This window comes from Anguilla rostrata, chromosome 4 (genome assembly GCF_018555375.3).
Source record: "Anguilla rostrata isolate EN2019 chromosome 4, ASM1855537v3, whole genome shotgun sequence".
Lineage (NCBI taxonomy): Eukaryota > Metazoa > Chordata > Actinopteri > Anguilliformes > Anguillidae > Anguilla > Anguilla rostrata.
This window is the reverse complement of record NC_057936.1, coordinates 53,851,105-53,864,874: the sequence shown is the minus strand read 5'-3', so window position 1 is coordinate 53,864,874 and position 13,770 is coordinate 53,851,105. Positions and strand designations below refer to the sequence as shown.

Sequence of the window (13,770 nt, the reverse complement as noted above, 5' to 3'; positions counted from 1 at the left end):
TAGCTGATGAACTTTGCCCATTGAAAATGTTCACTGAGATTTGTAGAAAGTGGGTATTGTCAGTGTTCGGGGGACAACCAGAAAATTAACGATTATGGATTTGATTGCCTCTAGTGCTTATTGGTGTTGTATGCCACTGAAGGTCAATGGAGGTTAAGAGATAGACATTGCTTATTCCTACAGTAGTGAATCATAATTACTCACATTTTCCCATGAATGTATATGAGTCTACTGGTGGAAGGAGTGAATTGTGATGGAAGAATTAACTGATGCTTCAGACCTAATGCATTGTGCCACTTCCCTTGTTACCATCTGACTTGACTTCAGCAGCTCAGAAAGGCATACTGTGCACTGTATTGAGATGGTTCAAAAATATACATCATGCTGCCCTGACAGTGAGAAATGGCATCACATGGCTGTATTTCAATGTTGTAGCACTTCTACTTTGATGAATTTGAGAACCTTGTGGACGAGCTTCTCTTCCGGGTCAACGCCCTGTCCAATAGCCTGCACCACACCCTCCCCTGCGGAGAGCAGGGCTATAGGGAGGGGTACAGCTCCCCCATGTCCCATTCTGAATACATCTGCAGCCTGAACTCTCAGGTATGGACCCAGACCTGCTCCATCAATATTACCTCTTCTCAAACTAACACTAATGAATAGCAATGCATGCAAAAGTATATAAAATAAATTATTTAAACCCAAATTTACTGTAATATACAAATCCTCTTTTTTCTCTTTTTTTTTTGTATCCCCTGATGAAGGCAGTTACTGCCGATATGCATTGGGTTAGCCCAAAATAATAAAGGCTTTTTAAATGACTAATCTGGAGATTGAGTGCCTTGGGATTTTTTCTCTCTTTCTTACATGGACACGAACCCCACCTCGCAATGAGCACCTCTCCATTTTAAAACATTTTTAAAGCCAAGGCAGCATTCTTTTTCCTTCTACCTCTTTTTTCTATGTTCCATTTTGTGGAAATGCTTTGTGAACAAGCAGTATTTTAAGTTGAGCTTTGAGTAATTTATTTTATTTATTTTTTTTAAAGTTGACCATAAAAATGTAATGTGTACTATTTACATGTACCTTTGTCGAGTAGAAATTCCTGTATTATTTGCTTATTATTATTAGTCTTACTTGTGAATAAAGAACGTGATATAACAAATTTACACCATAATTTTCTACTAATAGGAAGGAAATAATGAGATGTGTATGTTATGGTATAGATCTTCTGAAAATGAGCAGCAACTTAATTATCTGTGAAAAAACTAACCATGATTTTGAGAAATGCATTTAACAGAGAGTGTGCATTGCCATGGGAGATAAAAATTGTACCATCATAAAAATCTTGTTTCTATATTGTTCATAGCGAGCAATTTCCAGAGAAGACAGAATGCAGTCAAGTGTGGGGAAAAGCACATCAGAAATGGAGGAGATGATCTCAAAGAACAATCCAGATATTTACCGTTTATTACTGCCATCTGGGGATGACTCATCCTATGAAAACCATTTCAGGTAAACACTCAGTTGTAGGAACAGTGGATTAGCAAGATATTTTTTCCTGGAAGTAACCTTTTGCTTTCATTCATTTTAATATTCAGTGTATTATAGAAAAAGACAGATATTCTTTATTAAATTGTTATCGGTTTACATATCAGTTTTTCATTCCTATACATTTTAAAGTGCAAGCAGTGGTCTACACTGCTTCCCTGTAGAATGCCAGGGCATAGGACTTTAAATGATTTTTTTATTTCTTTTGTGCCACAGAACAAAACTTGAGTTGGAAGCATTGTGCCACCTGCATCGGAGCCAGCATAGTAACCGAACAAGCTCAGGGGGTTCTGTGGTGTCCAGCGGTCCCCTTCACACAGAGCGCCCTGAGGGGGTGTCCACATGGGCCATCCCTGAGTCCGCAGCTGTTCTACCAGGCAGCATTGAGGCCCCAGAGACCCCCAATGACCCGTCGCCCCGCTCAGACCACTACAACCTGGCGCAGCTTGGGGATGACTTGCCTCATGTCCTGTGTGGGGCCAGGTGTCCTGAGAAACAGACGGCCCTCTCCGGGACTCTGGAGAGCCAGGTGAGCCGCTCCACCACTGACCTGATGGCCAAGAACCGCAAGCTGCTCAGACGATCACACACCACTGTTATTCGGCCCCTGGGTGGAGGCAGGGACGGAGCGGTCAGCCAGGAGAACTTAGAGGCCGGGTCCACACTCTGTTCAGACCCAGAACCATCATCACTGAAAGCTGCTTTTTGGACAGAGGAACCCACTGCTTGAGACTGGTTAGAGGGAAATAAAATGTTGGATGTGGCAGAGTCCAGTGGAAAAATGGGGTGACTCTCAGTATACACCTGACCTCTGTACGCTCATTTTGGACAATGTTCTGGTTTGTCAACGGTTAAGAATGCCAATGTCTTGTCAGAAAATATACCCCACAGAATGAAAGCAGTATATGCTTTCATAGTGCGTGAGAGATGAGGAATAGCTTCCATCTGTCTGGCTTGAAGGCTAAAGGACAGCAAATGTGTGGGTAAATTCAGGAGATCACTGACATATGTAAAAATGTTGAGTAAGGCAAGCCAAATAATAACAAGGTATTATAATAATATTATAATACACATGTAGGTGATATATGAATGTTTTCTGACTACAGTATAAGATAACCTAGGTTTCTTATACTTATCTCATATTAAATTTTTCAGTCAGTGTATGCATAGAAAATGGTTTCCGGATTTATTGTATCATGATGTGATTGTACTTTAAAAGGAAAGGCTCCCTAGAGAATACCATATTTATTTCCAATAAATGCTGACATGTATGACAGTGCCCTTTCTGGTTGCCTTTAAATGCATTGCATTTATATTGAATTACCTTTTTCCATTCCATTTTAAAGGGAAAGAGTCATTATGTTATATTTTCAGAAATAAACTTTTCCATATAAATGAATTGTAATTACATGTAAATAAGCTAGCAATGCTGTTGATGCATACCAGTATATAGCTATATAGAAAGTTAAAATGTGATTGGAAACGTGTTATTCTGAGTAATACATGCATATTTGTGCATGTATCAAAGCAAAATGTGTGTGGAATTGATGTTCTTCAAAGGTTGTATACAAAATATACCTGAGTAATCTTTCAGAATTAATGTACGTACACTTATCAGTAACTTTCACATATTAATAATAATCCTAAGTAATAATTATAATGTGTATAGAATTGTACAGTAATCCCTTTCATACCTAGTGCTTACACCACACTCCATCAGCTTTCTTGGTTCAGTATTTCAAATTGTCAACAGGAGAACACCACACCCACTTAAAAAATAACCATCTTTTTCCTTGAAATTTATGTTATAACTCTTGATGCCGTAGTCACGTTAATATATCTCATTAATGATATTAAAACAAGAAAAATCAGCTTGGGCTGTGTCCTGTGACATTCTTGAAAACAACATAGCCAGGCAGGACTACAAGACATTTAAAGGGACAACCATATGAATAAATATGGCATCTGGCATGCATCAAGACTACCTTTAACTAAAATACATAAAAAAATATACAATAGTACATATCTTTTGTAAGTTATTTGTATTTGCGTCGCATGATTGAAAGTATAGGATATTAAACTTTCGTATACTTTAGTATATTGGACCTTCTGTATACACTCTTATACAATTCCCGTGCAATAGAGGCAGTAGCAACAATGATCAACTAGAAGTCAGTACAACTCCGAGGTAGTAGCAACAATCATCAACTAGAAGTCAGTTGCAGTGTGGTTAGCCCCGTGATCCCCAGCGTTGCAAAAATGCAACGTATCTTTTCTGGCACCCTAGAGACACGATTTTTTATCATCATAACATCAGGATTTTCCACCCCTTTCTGCAGAAAACTAAATACATATGGGGAAAAAAGCATAGGAAATGTGCCGGGGAACCCATGGTGGAAGAAACTTCCGAGTTGGTCAACAAAAATACGTCATCACCGTAACACTATATTGTTATAAATAGTTTTGACTGCTGAATGTCACCAGAATCCCCTCAGAGCCTCCAGCTGCACTGACTCATCATGTGCTGCATATTCCAACTACAGACAGTCAGTAGCTAACGATTTTCATGGGGCTGCCAGTTTTGAGCAGGACCCGATAGGTTCAGTATACCAGCGCAGCATTTAAACAGTGCTGTTTCTCGGTTTTAGGTGTGAGGGAATTTTTGTGGAATTGTCCAATAAGATAATTATTGTCCAACTAACCAATCGCGCTTTTGAACGTGCCGGATTCCCTGAATCGAGTGGCATTGGACGATTGGTGCAAAACCGCCACTGAAAGCCAATGGGATTGTGGCAAGTCAGTGTAGTTCAAGTTTGACACCCTGCTTTTCAGTAAGAAACCGTCCGGCAGTGCAGTCAGATTTTTTTGTTTGGTTTGACGTAGATAACGTTACAGTATGATGTCTCCTTTTTGAGGTGATCTCATTCTCACCATTTGGCTATTTTCTTTATCAACATCTGCTTTCCACAGTTTTGCATGACAGGGTAATCTGCTGTGCTTCATTCAAACTAACAGGATCGTAAAAGTCGTTGGAATTATAGCAACGCTGTATAGAAATCTTTGGAGTCTCTCGCTGGGAGATCAAGTAAAATGAAAAGAAAGATAATTTTATTTATTGTGTTGCTCGGAATAGCTCAGTTCGTCGCAGTGACACGAGGTGAAGAAGATGGTAAGTAGCTACTTGGCTAACGTTAGCTAGCTGACAGCGATTTGTGACTGGTGACATAATGCCCATAACGTTATTTTTGAACAAGCATTGGGGTTAATAACTTCATGCAAACTAGTTAACTATATACTAGTAATAATCTCCCAGTACTTCTAGTACATCACGTGCACCACACAGGAGTCATCAGCGTGTTATTTTGCATTGTGTAGCTAACTAGTTATCATAAATTGCATCTTAAATATTGAGTGCGCTCGAAGTTGTTTAACTGGCCTTTCCTGTGTAGCCACCGAATAAATTAATTTTTCAAGTCCTAATTTTTAAAACAACTCTCTTTGATTTTGCGAATATATATCACAGGCCACACAATGTTTTTTTTTTTTTTGTTTTTTTTGTTTTTTCTTCCCTCTGCCACGGTGTGTTGGATAACCTGTACTGGCAGGCCGATTAGATCGAGTACTGATGTAGTTTTTCTGCTGAAGATAAAGTTTGAATTTGAACGTGATTTGTTTATCATTGTTTTCAGATATAGCAGAGGAAGAGGTAGATGATGCTGAAGAGGAGGAGGAGGAGGAGGAGGAAGAGGATGATGAGGACACTGAGGTTAAAGATGAAAATGGGGTGTTAATACTGACAGATAATAACTTTGACACTTTTATTGAAGATAAGGATACTGTGCTCCTCGAGTTCTATGCACCCTGGTAAGCATTTCTGCTCTGGAATGGCAGTTGCCAGTTACCACTTAAAAGATGGTGTCCAGTATTATCTTAATACCAGACCACTGACCAGTTAAGCCCACTGGCTCAATATTAAAACCATTCTTTTTTCCAGGTGTGGTCACTGTAAGCAGTTTGCCCCTGTATACGAGAAAATTGCTCAGACACTTAAAGATAATGACCCTCCGATTCCTGTGGCCAAAATAGATGCCACAAAATCGAGTGAACTTGGGAGCAGATTTGATGTGTCTGGCTATCCCACCATCAAAATCTTAAAGAAGGGGGAACCAGTGGACTATGATGGTAGCCGGACAGAGGAAGGTACAGTAATTTCCAAAATCTCATGTTTTGACTTAAAAAAAAAATTTTTTTTAAACAATTTATCTCCGCATTAAATTCAGGGAAAAAACAAAACACCTACATGTGATCTGGTTAAGAATCATTTTGTATTACTGAATCCGTACCGATTTATAGTTTTTAAGTTCATTGCATTTACATGCTTTGAAAAGCCATTTTCAAGTCTGGAGTAAAACAGTTCATGTTGTTCTCTACTCTTATTTCATAGCAATTGTGTCCAGAGTGAAAGAGGTGGCCCAGCCAGACTGGAAACCCCCACCAGAGGCCACCCTGGTCTTGACAAAGGATAATTTTGACGATGTGGTCAATAATGCTGAAATTATACTGGTGGAGTTCTATGCACCTTGGTCCGTCCTTTAAAGTACATTCATATTTGCATGCAAGAAAAAAAAACTGAGATGACCTTTTCAATTTGCATACTGTTTGGATCGTGTGAGTTAAATCTTTAAATCTGGGAGTTTGTGGTATAAGAAAAAGTTAAATATGAAATCATTTGGGTATGGCTATTGAGGGAATTGTTGATTATTTTAACTTGGACTATATATATATAGGCCTATGTGTGGAATTGCAAAATGTACAGTGCAATCTGATTCACTTTTTTAATAATGTGATGAATTTATAATTTTGTACTCCTTTGGTGCATTATCATGCAATGGAGCGGTAATATTATTAGTACACTTTCTCACTCTACTTAATGCAGAAAGATGTTCAATATGGGAGTTAGGGTTGTGTTTAGACAGTGTAAAGTTTATGAAATACAAAGACCTTTAACAGTCCTCCCAAAAAATCATTAATCATTTTAGCAGTAAATTCTGATTCTACCAGTTTGTAATCAAATTCATATAGAACACGTCAACTCCCCCATACAGACAGAAAGCTAGGGAAAAAAATTGTTTAAAGCTTATAGTATCAGAGGAACTAATCAAATAATTGCAGAAATACATTCTACTGTTTGATCTCAGCAGAGTGGCACCAGGATCGTTTTACTTATTGCAGAAACTGTATGTTCACAATGCAGTTTGATTCTATTTGTTTTTTCTTTGGTGTATGCTTTCTGTTTGGGTCTTGTGAAGCAACCCTATTATACCTGCTTACTGTAAGTCTTTAACAGAAACTGTTACTCTGTAGGTGTGGCCATTGCAAGCGTCTTGCTCCAGAGTATGAGAAGGCAGCCAAGGTGCTCAGCATGCGCAGTCCTCCCATTCCATTGGCAAAAGTCGATGCAACCGTGGAAAATGACATAGCTTCAAGATTTGAAGTGTCTGGATACCCAACTCTCAAAATCTTCCGGAAGGGCAAATCGTTTGAATACAATGGACCAAGAGAGAAAGATGGTACGTGCTCAAACAAATGGATTCCATTCGCTGACCATAAAATTTAAACAAAACAGCAGTGCATGGTTAGAAATGTTTATATCTTTACAGCCAGGGTTTCAAACTGTGTGTATGCTGGTTTTTGTTAATCGCTTGATCAATTAAAGTGTTGAAAACAGATGTTTTTCGATAAACGCATCTTAATGCCGTATAAACTCATATTGCTGAATAGGGTAAATCATGCCTCAAGAGTGTCTAAGTTGAGTGTCTAATTAAGAACAATTAACTGCTTTTTATATTTCAGGGGTTGCAGTTGTGGTTAGAACAAATACTAGCATACACAGGTGTCCCCAAGTACCAAGTTAGAAAATTCCTGCTCTAGAGCTAAATTGTTGATTTCATGTTGCATTGAACACATCTTCCTATGGTTTGAAATGTAAATTGTCAGTTACTCAGAGAATTTCTCTATAGCCACCATGATGTAATGTCCCATGACACATCACAGTTGGACTCCTCAAGAGCACTGTAGGATTTTAACTTCTTTGGAAATCTTTACCAAAAAGTTCCTTTTCCCTCTGTACAGGAATCATTGATTACATGGGTGAACAGGCAGGGCCACCATCAAAGCATGTCCAGAATCAGAAACAAATTCAGGGATTCATAAAAGATGGAGATGACATTGTCATCGTTGGTGTTTTCTCCTCTGAACAAGACACTGCTTTTCAGATCTATCAAGAAACTTGTAAGTATAACTGTTGAGTGAACATGAAGGCCATTTCTTTAATATGACTGCCCAGCCATGGTTTCCTGGTTTACATCTAGGTTTTCATTTTGTACTGTCATTGCTATGTGGCGTGAAGTAAAGACTAATTATTGTGATTTGCTTTAAGGTAACAGCTTGAGAGATGACTACAAGTTCCTCCACACTTTCAACAGTGCCGTTTCCAAATTACTTAACGTTTCTCCTGGCCAAGTGGTTATGATCCAGCCTGAGAAATTCCAGTCAAAATATGAACCAAAGTCACATTTATTAACAATTCATGTAAGTTTCACATACAGTTAAATGCACATTTTTGGGACAGTGATACCATTTGTGTTGTTTTGACTCTGTGCTCTAGCACATTCAATTTGAAATAAAACAGTATATATGAGGTTTAAGTTCAGACTGTCATCTTTCATTTGAGGGTATGTACATCGAAGTCAGGTGATCCGTGTAGGAATCCTTATAAAGGAGCTCTTTTTATACATCCCCAATTTTAGGGGAGCCAAAGTAATCGGACAGATAACATTGCACTTCGTTGCAAATCCTTTGCATTCAGTGACTGCCTGAAGTCTGCAACTTATAGACATCACCAGATGCTGGGTATCTTCCCTGGTGATGTTCTTCCAGGCCTGTACTGCAGCCATTGTCAGTTTGTTTGTTTTTGGGCATTTTGCCATCAGTCTTGTCTTCAGAAATTTAAATGCTTGTTCAGTTTGATTCAGGACAGGTGCCTTACTGGCCAGTCAAGAACATTTCACTTTTTGGCTCTGCAAAACTCCTTGGTTGCTTTAGCAGTATGTTTGGGTCATTGTTCTGCTGCAATGTGCAGCGCTGTCCAATGAGTTGTGTGGCATTTGGTTGTATCTGAGCCCATAAAATGTTTCTGTACATTTCAGAATTCATATTTATTTATTTTTTGTTCTTCAATGTGCTGGGGAACAGAGCCAAAATGACAAAAATTGCATCACTATCACAATATTTTAGCATTTCACTGCAAAATGACTTGTTTAACTATGTATTTCATCAGTGCTGTTTTCTATTACCCATTTGAATCATCTGTAGAACTGAATTATTTTCCTCCTGCAGGATTCCACCACTGTATCTGAAGTGAAAGACTTTTTTAAGAGCCACACTCTTCCATTGGTTGGACACAGAAAACAGAGTAACGATGCCAAACGTTACACCAGGAGGCCGCTGATTGTTGTATATTATGGAGTTGACTTCAGCTTTGACTACAGAGTTGGTGGGTGTTCATTTTTAACATTGCTGCACTAGCTTTTGATATCAAAGAGTAATCTGAGGGTTTAGAAATGAAGGGCTGTAAAGTGGCAAGCTGGTCTTGAAGATATCATCACCTGTAACAGCAAAAATGCAACTTCTGAAATGTATTAAAGAACCCATGGAGGGAGGTCTGAATATTTACATCTTTCAGATTGCCTTGAGGATAGCTGACTATCCTATAATTGAATGAAATTTATATTCCAGCTACTCAGTTTTGGAGGAACAAGGTTTTGGAGGTGGCCAAGGATTTCCCAGAATACACTTTTGCAATTGCGGATGAGGAAGACTATGCTGATGAGCTGAAAGGCCTGGGTCTGAGTGAGAGTGGGGAGGAGGTAAATGTTGGAATTCTGGGAGAAGGAGGCAAGAGGTTTGCCATGGAACCTGAGGAGTTTGACTCTGATGTGCTACGGGAGTTTGTTGTGGCCTTCAAAAAAGGTTAGTCCTATTTAAATTGGCTTAAAGCACTCTGGTAAAATAAGTTATTAATATCTTCCTTATCACGTTGTGAATTCATGTACCCTGGAATTTTTATATAAATTTCCATGATATAGTAAAGCAGTAGACTTGTACCATTCAGCAGAAAATGTGATAATGCTCGATTGTTTCTCTTAAGAATAATGCTAAAAAAGTATTGTGCTGCTGCAAGCTGCAGAATGCATATCATGAGAGAAAGGATGACAACTGTGTTTTAATAGATAAGACATAATCAACTGCAAAATTCAGGCAAGGCATCAAGGATATAATGTGCTGACATTGTACACATACTAAATGGTGTATTAATTATTTGTAGATCGGGCTATGTGTTGATCATAGCTTAGCTTGTGTGTGCTGTCCTTCCTACAGGAAAATTAAAACCAATCATCAAATCCCAGCCCATCCCCAGAAGCAATAATGGACCAGTGAAAGTGGTGGTTGGTAAAAACTTTGAAGAGGTTGTCATGGATACTAAGAAGGATGTCCTTATAGAGTTCTATGCGCCATGGTGTGGACATTGTAAGAAGTTGGAGCCTGAATATCTTGCTCTTGCTAAAAAGTACAAGCATGAAAAAAATCTTGTCATTGCCAAGATGGATGCCACTGGAAATGATATTCCTCATGAGAGTTACAAAGTAGAGGGTTTCCCTACCATATACTTTGCACCCAGCAACAGCAAGCAGAATCCTGTCAAATTTGAAGGTGGAGAACGAAATGTGGAGGTCTTAAGCACATTCTTGGAAAGACATGCAACAAAATCGTCACAAAACAGGGATGAACTTTAATCTCTGGAAATGACTAGGAACTGTGGAGGGGGGAAAACATGGGAGTGCAGTATGAAAGGAGTTTCTTCTATGCGCTGGTGCCATTTTTACTGATGGATTTCTGTTGGGTTCTGTTCCTCAGTATTTTTTAAATGAAGAAACTCCACTTTTCCAAAGCATGCACTGTATACCAGCTCTGAAGTATTTTCTTAAACCTTTTTAAATAAAAATTGAAAACGCTTTTGTTTTATTTTCTCTGGAAAATGGGTGGTAATTGAAATGAGTATATGCATATTTTTGGATTGTTATGATCAGTAAGGCTAAGGTAACAAGATAAACCTGGTACCTCAGTCCATCCACTTACACAGATCTATGAATTCACAGTACTGAAATATGAAACATATCTGAAGACCAATAATCAAGCACAGCTGAAAATTATACTTTTTCTGGCATGGGAAAAATTATTTACTATTTTTGTAACTTAAAATAATTTCATGTATAGAGACAAATGTAATCTTGTATATTAAAAACAGTTCCCATGAAAACATGTTTGCTCTAGTAGCCTAAATAGCTATTTGTTTAGACTGCTGCTTGTTTCAGGGGATAGTTGTGTTAAAGTTTTCTTTTCACCATATGAAGCACATGTTCAATTGGATTCCAAACAGGTGAATGACTTAGCCAGTCAAGAATTTTCCAGTTTTGGGCTTTTAAGAGCTCCTTTGTTGCTTTAGCAGTATGTTTGGGATCATTGTCTTTTAAGTGCAGCCCAATGAGTTTCGAAGCATTTGCTTGAACTTGAGGTAATAAGATGCTTCTGTATATTTCTTAATTAATTCAGCTGCTGCTATCAGCAGCTACATCATCAATGAAGACAAGTGAGCCAGTACCTGTGGCAGCCATACATGGCATAACACACCCGCAACCATGACATATACATGTCACAGATGAGGGGGGTTGCTTTGGATCTTGAGCAATTCCTTTTTGCCTCCACTCCTTGCTGTTTCCATTACATTGATACAAGTTAATCTTGATCTCACCTGTCCTCAAGAACTTTTCCCCAGAACTCTGCAGACTCTTCTGGGTACTTTTCAACAATCCAGAACCTGGCCATCCTGTTTTTCCCCCGTAACTAGTGGTTTGTATCTTGCAGTGTAGCCTCTGTAGTTCTGTTTGTGAAATCATCTACAGACAGTAGGGACTGACACATCCACACCTGCCTCCTGAGGAGTGATTCTGATCCGTCAAGCAGGTATTTGGGGTTTTTTTCTGGTGTGAATTATTTGGCCAGAACTGCAGAGGTCCTCCTTGGATTACCAAGCCATTTGCGATTACTGAGCTCACCAGTACTCTCTTCTTAATGATATTCCAAACAGCTGAGTTTGGTAAGCCTAAGGTTTGGCCTGTCTTGGTTTTTTTTCTTCTTTCTTTTCTTATTTGTTAGTCTCATAATGGCTTCTTTGACTTTCTTTGGCACAGCTCCAGTCCTCATGTTGACAAATGGAAATAACAGACTCCAAAGGCAATCAAAAGCCTAGAATCAAGACTAGATACAGAAAGTTCTCCAACACCTTGCACTAAAATGAAGCAATTGAACACAACTGTCTATTAAGAAATACCTGTGAACCAATTTGTCCCAAATGTTAGGGTGCCCTGAAATTGGGCTATGTATAAAAAGTGCTATCATTTCTAAATTGTGAAACCAAATATACCCTTGTATATATATTTCCACTTTATAGTTTTCCCAGTAGCCTAGATATGGAAATTACATTTTTAACATATTCATTTGTGAATGTTTTGCGTCAGTTACAAAGCAATCAATCAAAAGAACTGTCAGAAGTATTTTGTAAAGGTAATTTATTAAAATGATCGCGTTCTACAAACGGTCCTAGTCGTTAAAACGACAAAAGGCCGGTCAAAGTCAGTAGTGGTAGAGGGGAGAGAAGAAACAAGGATTTCTGTAACTGACTGTAGCAATCAATTGTGATTACCCACTACTTTCGGACCGTCCACATGAGCTCTGTAATCATGCTGTATATATACTCCGAAAGTTGCCAAACTGTTCACACTATGGTGGGTTTTCACCAACATAATCACTATATTGAAGAAAATGTTGATCGCTTACGAGGAGAACTATATTAAGTTAATAAATTCCGTATTAATTTTAGGTCGTATTTGCGCTATCGGAGTGTTAAGTTAACAACACGGGGACCCGAAAGGCATGATGGGAAATGCGATTGTTTACCATACATTCATTTCTGCAGGCTGTGGGGTCTTCAGATTCAACAATATACATATGCAGCGTTCAAGCGGCACACATCTTTTGTTTCAATGTAAGCCTAATTGCGATAAAACAAAAGCACATTAATATCTCACGAGTAATTATCACAGACAACTACAACTTGCTTTATTGCGGAAATTTCCTTTGAAGCTTTCGCAAATCTGTATAACCAATTCTGCATAATTATCAAAAGACTAGTCAAATTGCGTAGTGAGCGGGAGGGGGAAACAAACAGGGAATTAAGTTAACTGACTGTGAGAAATATCAATTGCAAGAACCCACTACAATCGGACCAGTCGGTAAAAGCAAAGGCACTCAAGTCTATTTAAACAACAACACGCCCACATATGTCTCGGTTATGGTTATTTCCACATTTACATTAGAATAAACAATAAAACATGTTGTGTTACATATCATTGTGCATTAATTTGTATTTATAACATTTTTTGGTTTATTTTGATATATTTAATGTACATGTATTACAGGTGCATGATGGGAAACGACCGGATTGGTTCGTGGTACTGCTGCTGCTTTCGTAGGCAACTACTGAAACAATGCAACCACGTTATTAGTATAGCGATACATGTACATTTATACAAATCCAAGCTATTGCCTTGCATACAATTGCGTAACGAATTTTCTTTAACATGGCGGGGTACTAATTAGCCTACATTTTCATTTAAAAATTGATTAGAACCGTTTCACAAACCAACCATCCACACACCCAATAAACCGTTTCAACATCTTTAAAATGTTCCCAGCAACAATATAACAGAGCGTAGGCTACTTCAGACACTTAACGGTTTAATCTGGCGTTAAAAAAATAACTAAATTTTAAAATAAGATACACCACTATTGACCATTGGGTGGCGGTGGATATTCATTCGTTCTCGCAAGACGCATTACATGGGTCTATACGTTACAAGCATTCTACTTTGGGCTATTTCATTTTATTTTTTGTTTTCTGGGAATAACCTTCAGTGTACGTGTGTTATTTCTAAAGGTTGTACTTGTGTAATCAATGACCCTGAATACAAGTATGTTTCGTTCCATGTTTTCGTTCAACCCTTATTAACACTTGCTTGAATGTTCTATTCTTCTTGGAAC

The 13,770-nt window shown here is 38.3% G+C and overlaps 2 protein-coding genes across 2 annotated transcripts in view; both read left to right on the top strand.

Annotated features, from left to right (window-relative positions):
- The window catches only part of LOC135254151 (polycystin-1-like protein 1), a 29,137-nt gene extending 26,315 nt beyond the window's left edge, over positions 1-2,822 (top strand). The window contains exons 55-57 of the mRNA XM_064334129.1: positions 436-603; positions 1,370-1,515; positions 1,768-2,822. Coding sequence (XP_064190199.1) covers positions 436-603; positions 1,370-1,515; positions 1,768-2,281 — 828 coding nt within the window. The 3' untranslated portion in view covers positions 2,282-2,822. The remainder of the gene's footprint in view (positions 1-435; positions 604-1,369; positions 1,516-1,767) is intronic.
- Positions 2,823-4,352: 1,530 nt separating this feature from the next.
- Positions 4,353-10,635, top strand: LOC135253644 (protein disulfide-isomerase A4-like). Its single transcript, XM_064333211.1, has 10 exons — positions 4,353-4,720; positions 5,241-5,415; positions 5,546-5,751; positions 5,996-6,134; positions 6,916-7,121; positions 7,684-7,842; positions 7,991-8,142; positions 8,950-9,106; positions 9,349-9,582; positions 9,991-10,635. The coding sequence occupies exons 1-10, from the start codon at positions 4,642-4,644 to the stop codon at positions 10,404-10,406; spliced, it is 1,923 nt and encodes a 640-aa protein (XP_064189281.1). The 5' UTR covers positions 4,353-4,641; the 3' UTR covers positions 10,407-10,635.
- The last annotated feature ends 3,135 nt before the right edge of the window (positions 10,636-13,770 follow it).

Coding starts and splice junctions, on each gene's coding strand:
- LOC135253644 (XM_064333211.1), top strand. CDS start 4,642: ATGAAAAGAAAGATAATTTTATTTATTGTGTTGCTCGGAATAGCTCAG. Junction 5,416..5,545: donor CTCGAGTTCTATGCACCCTG/GTAAGCATTTCT, acceptor TCTTTTTTCCAG/GTGTGGTCACTGTAAGCAGT. Junction 8,143..8,949: donor CACATTTATTAACAATTCAT/GTAAGTTTCACA, acceptor TTCCTCCTGCAG/GATTCCACCACTGTATCTGA.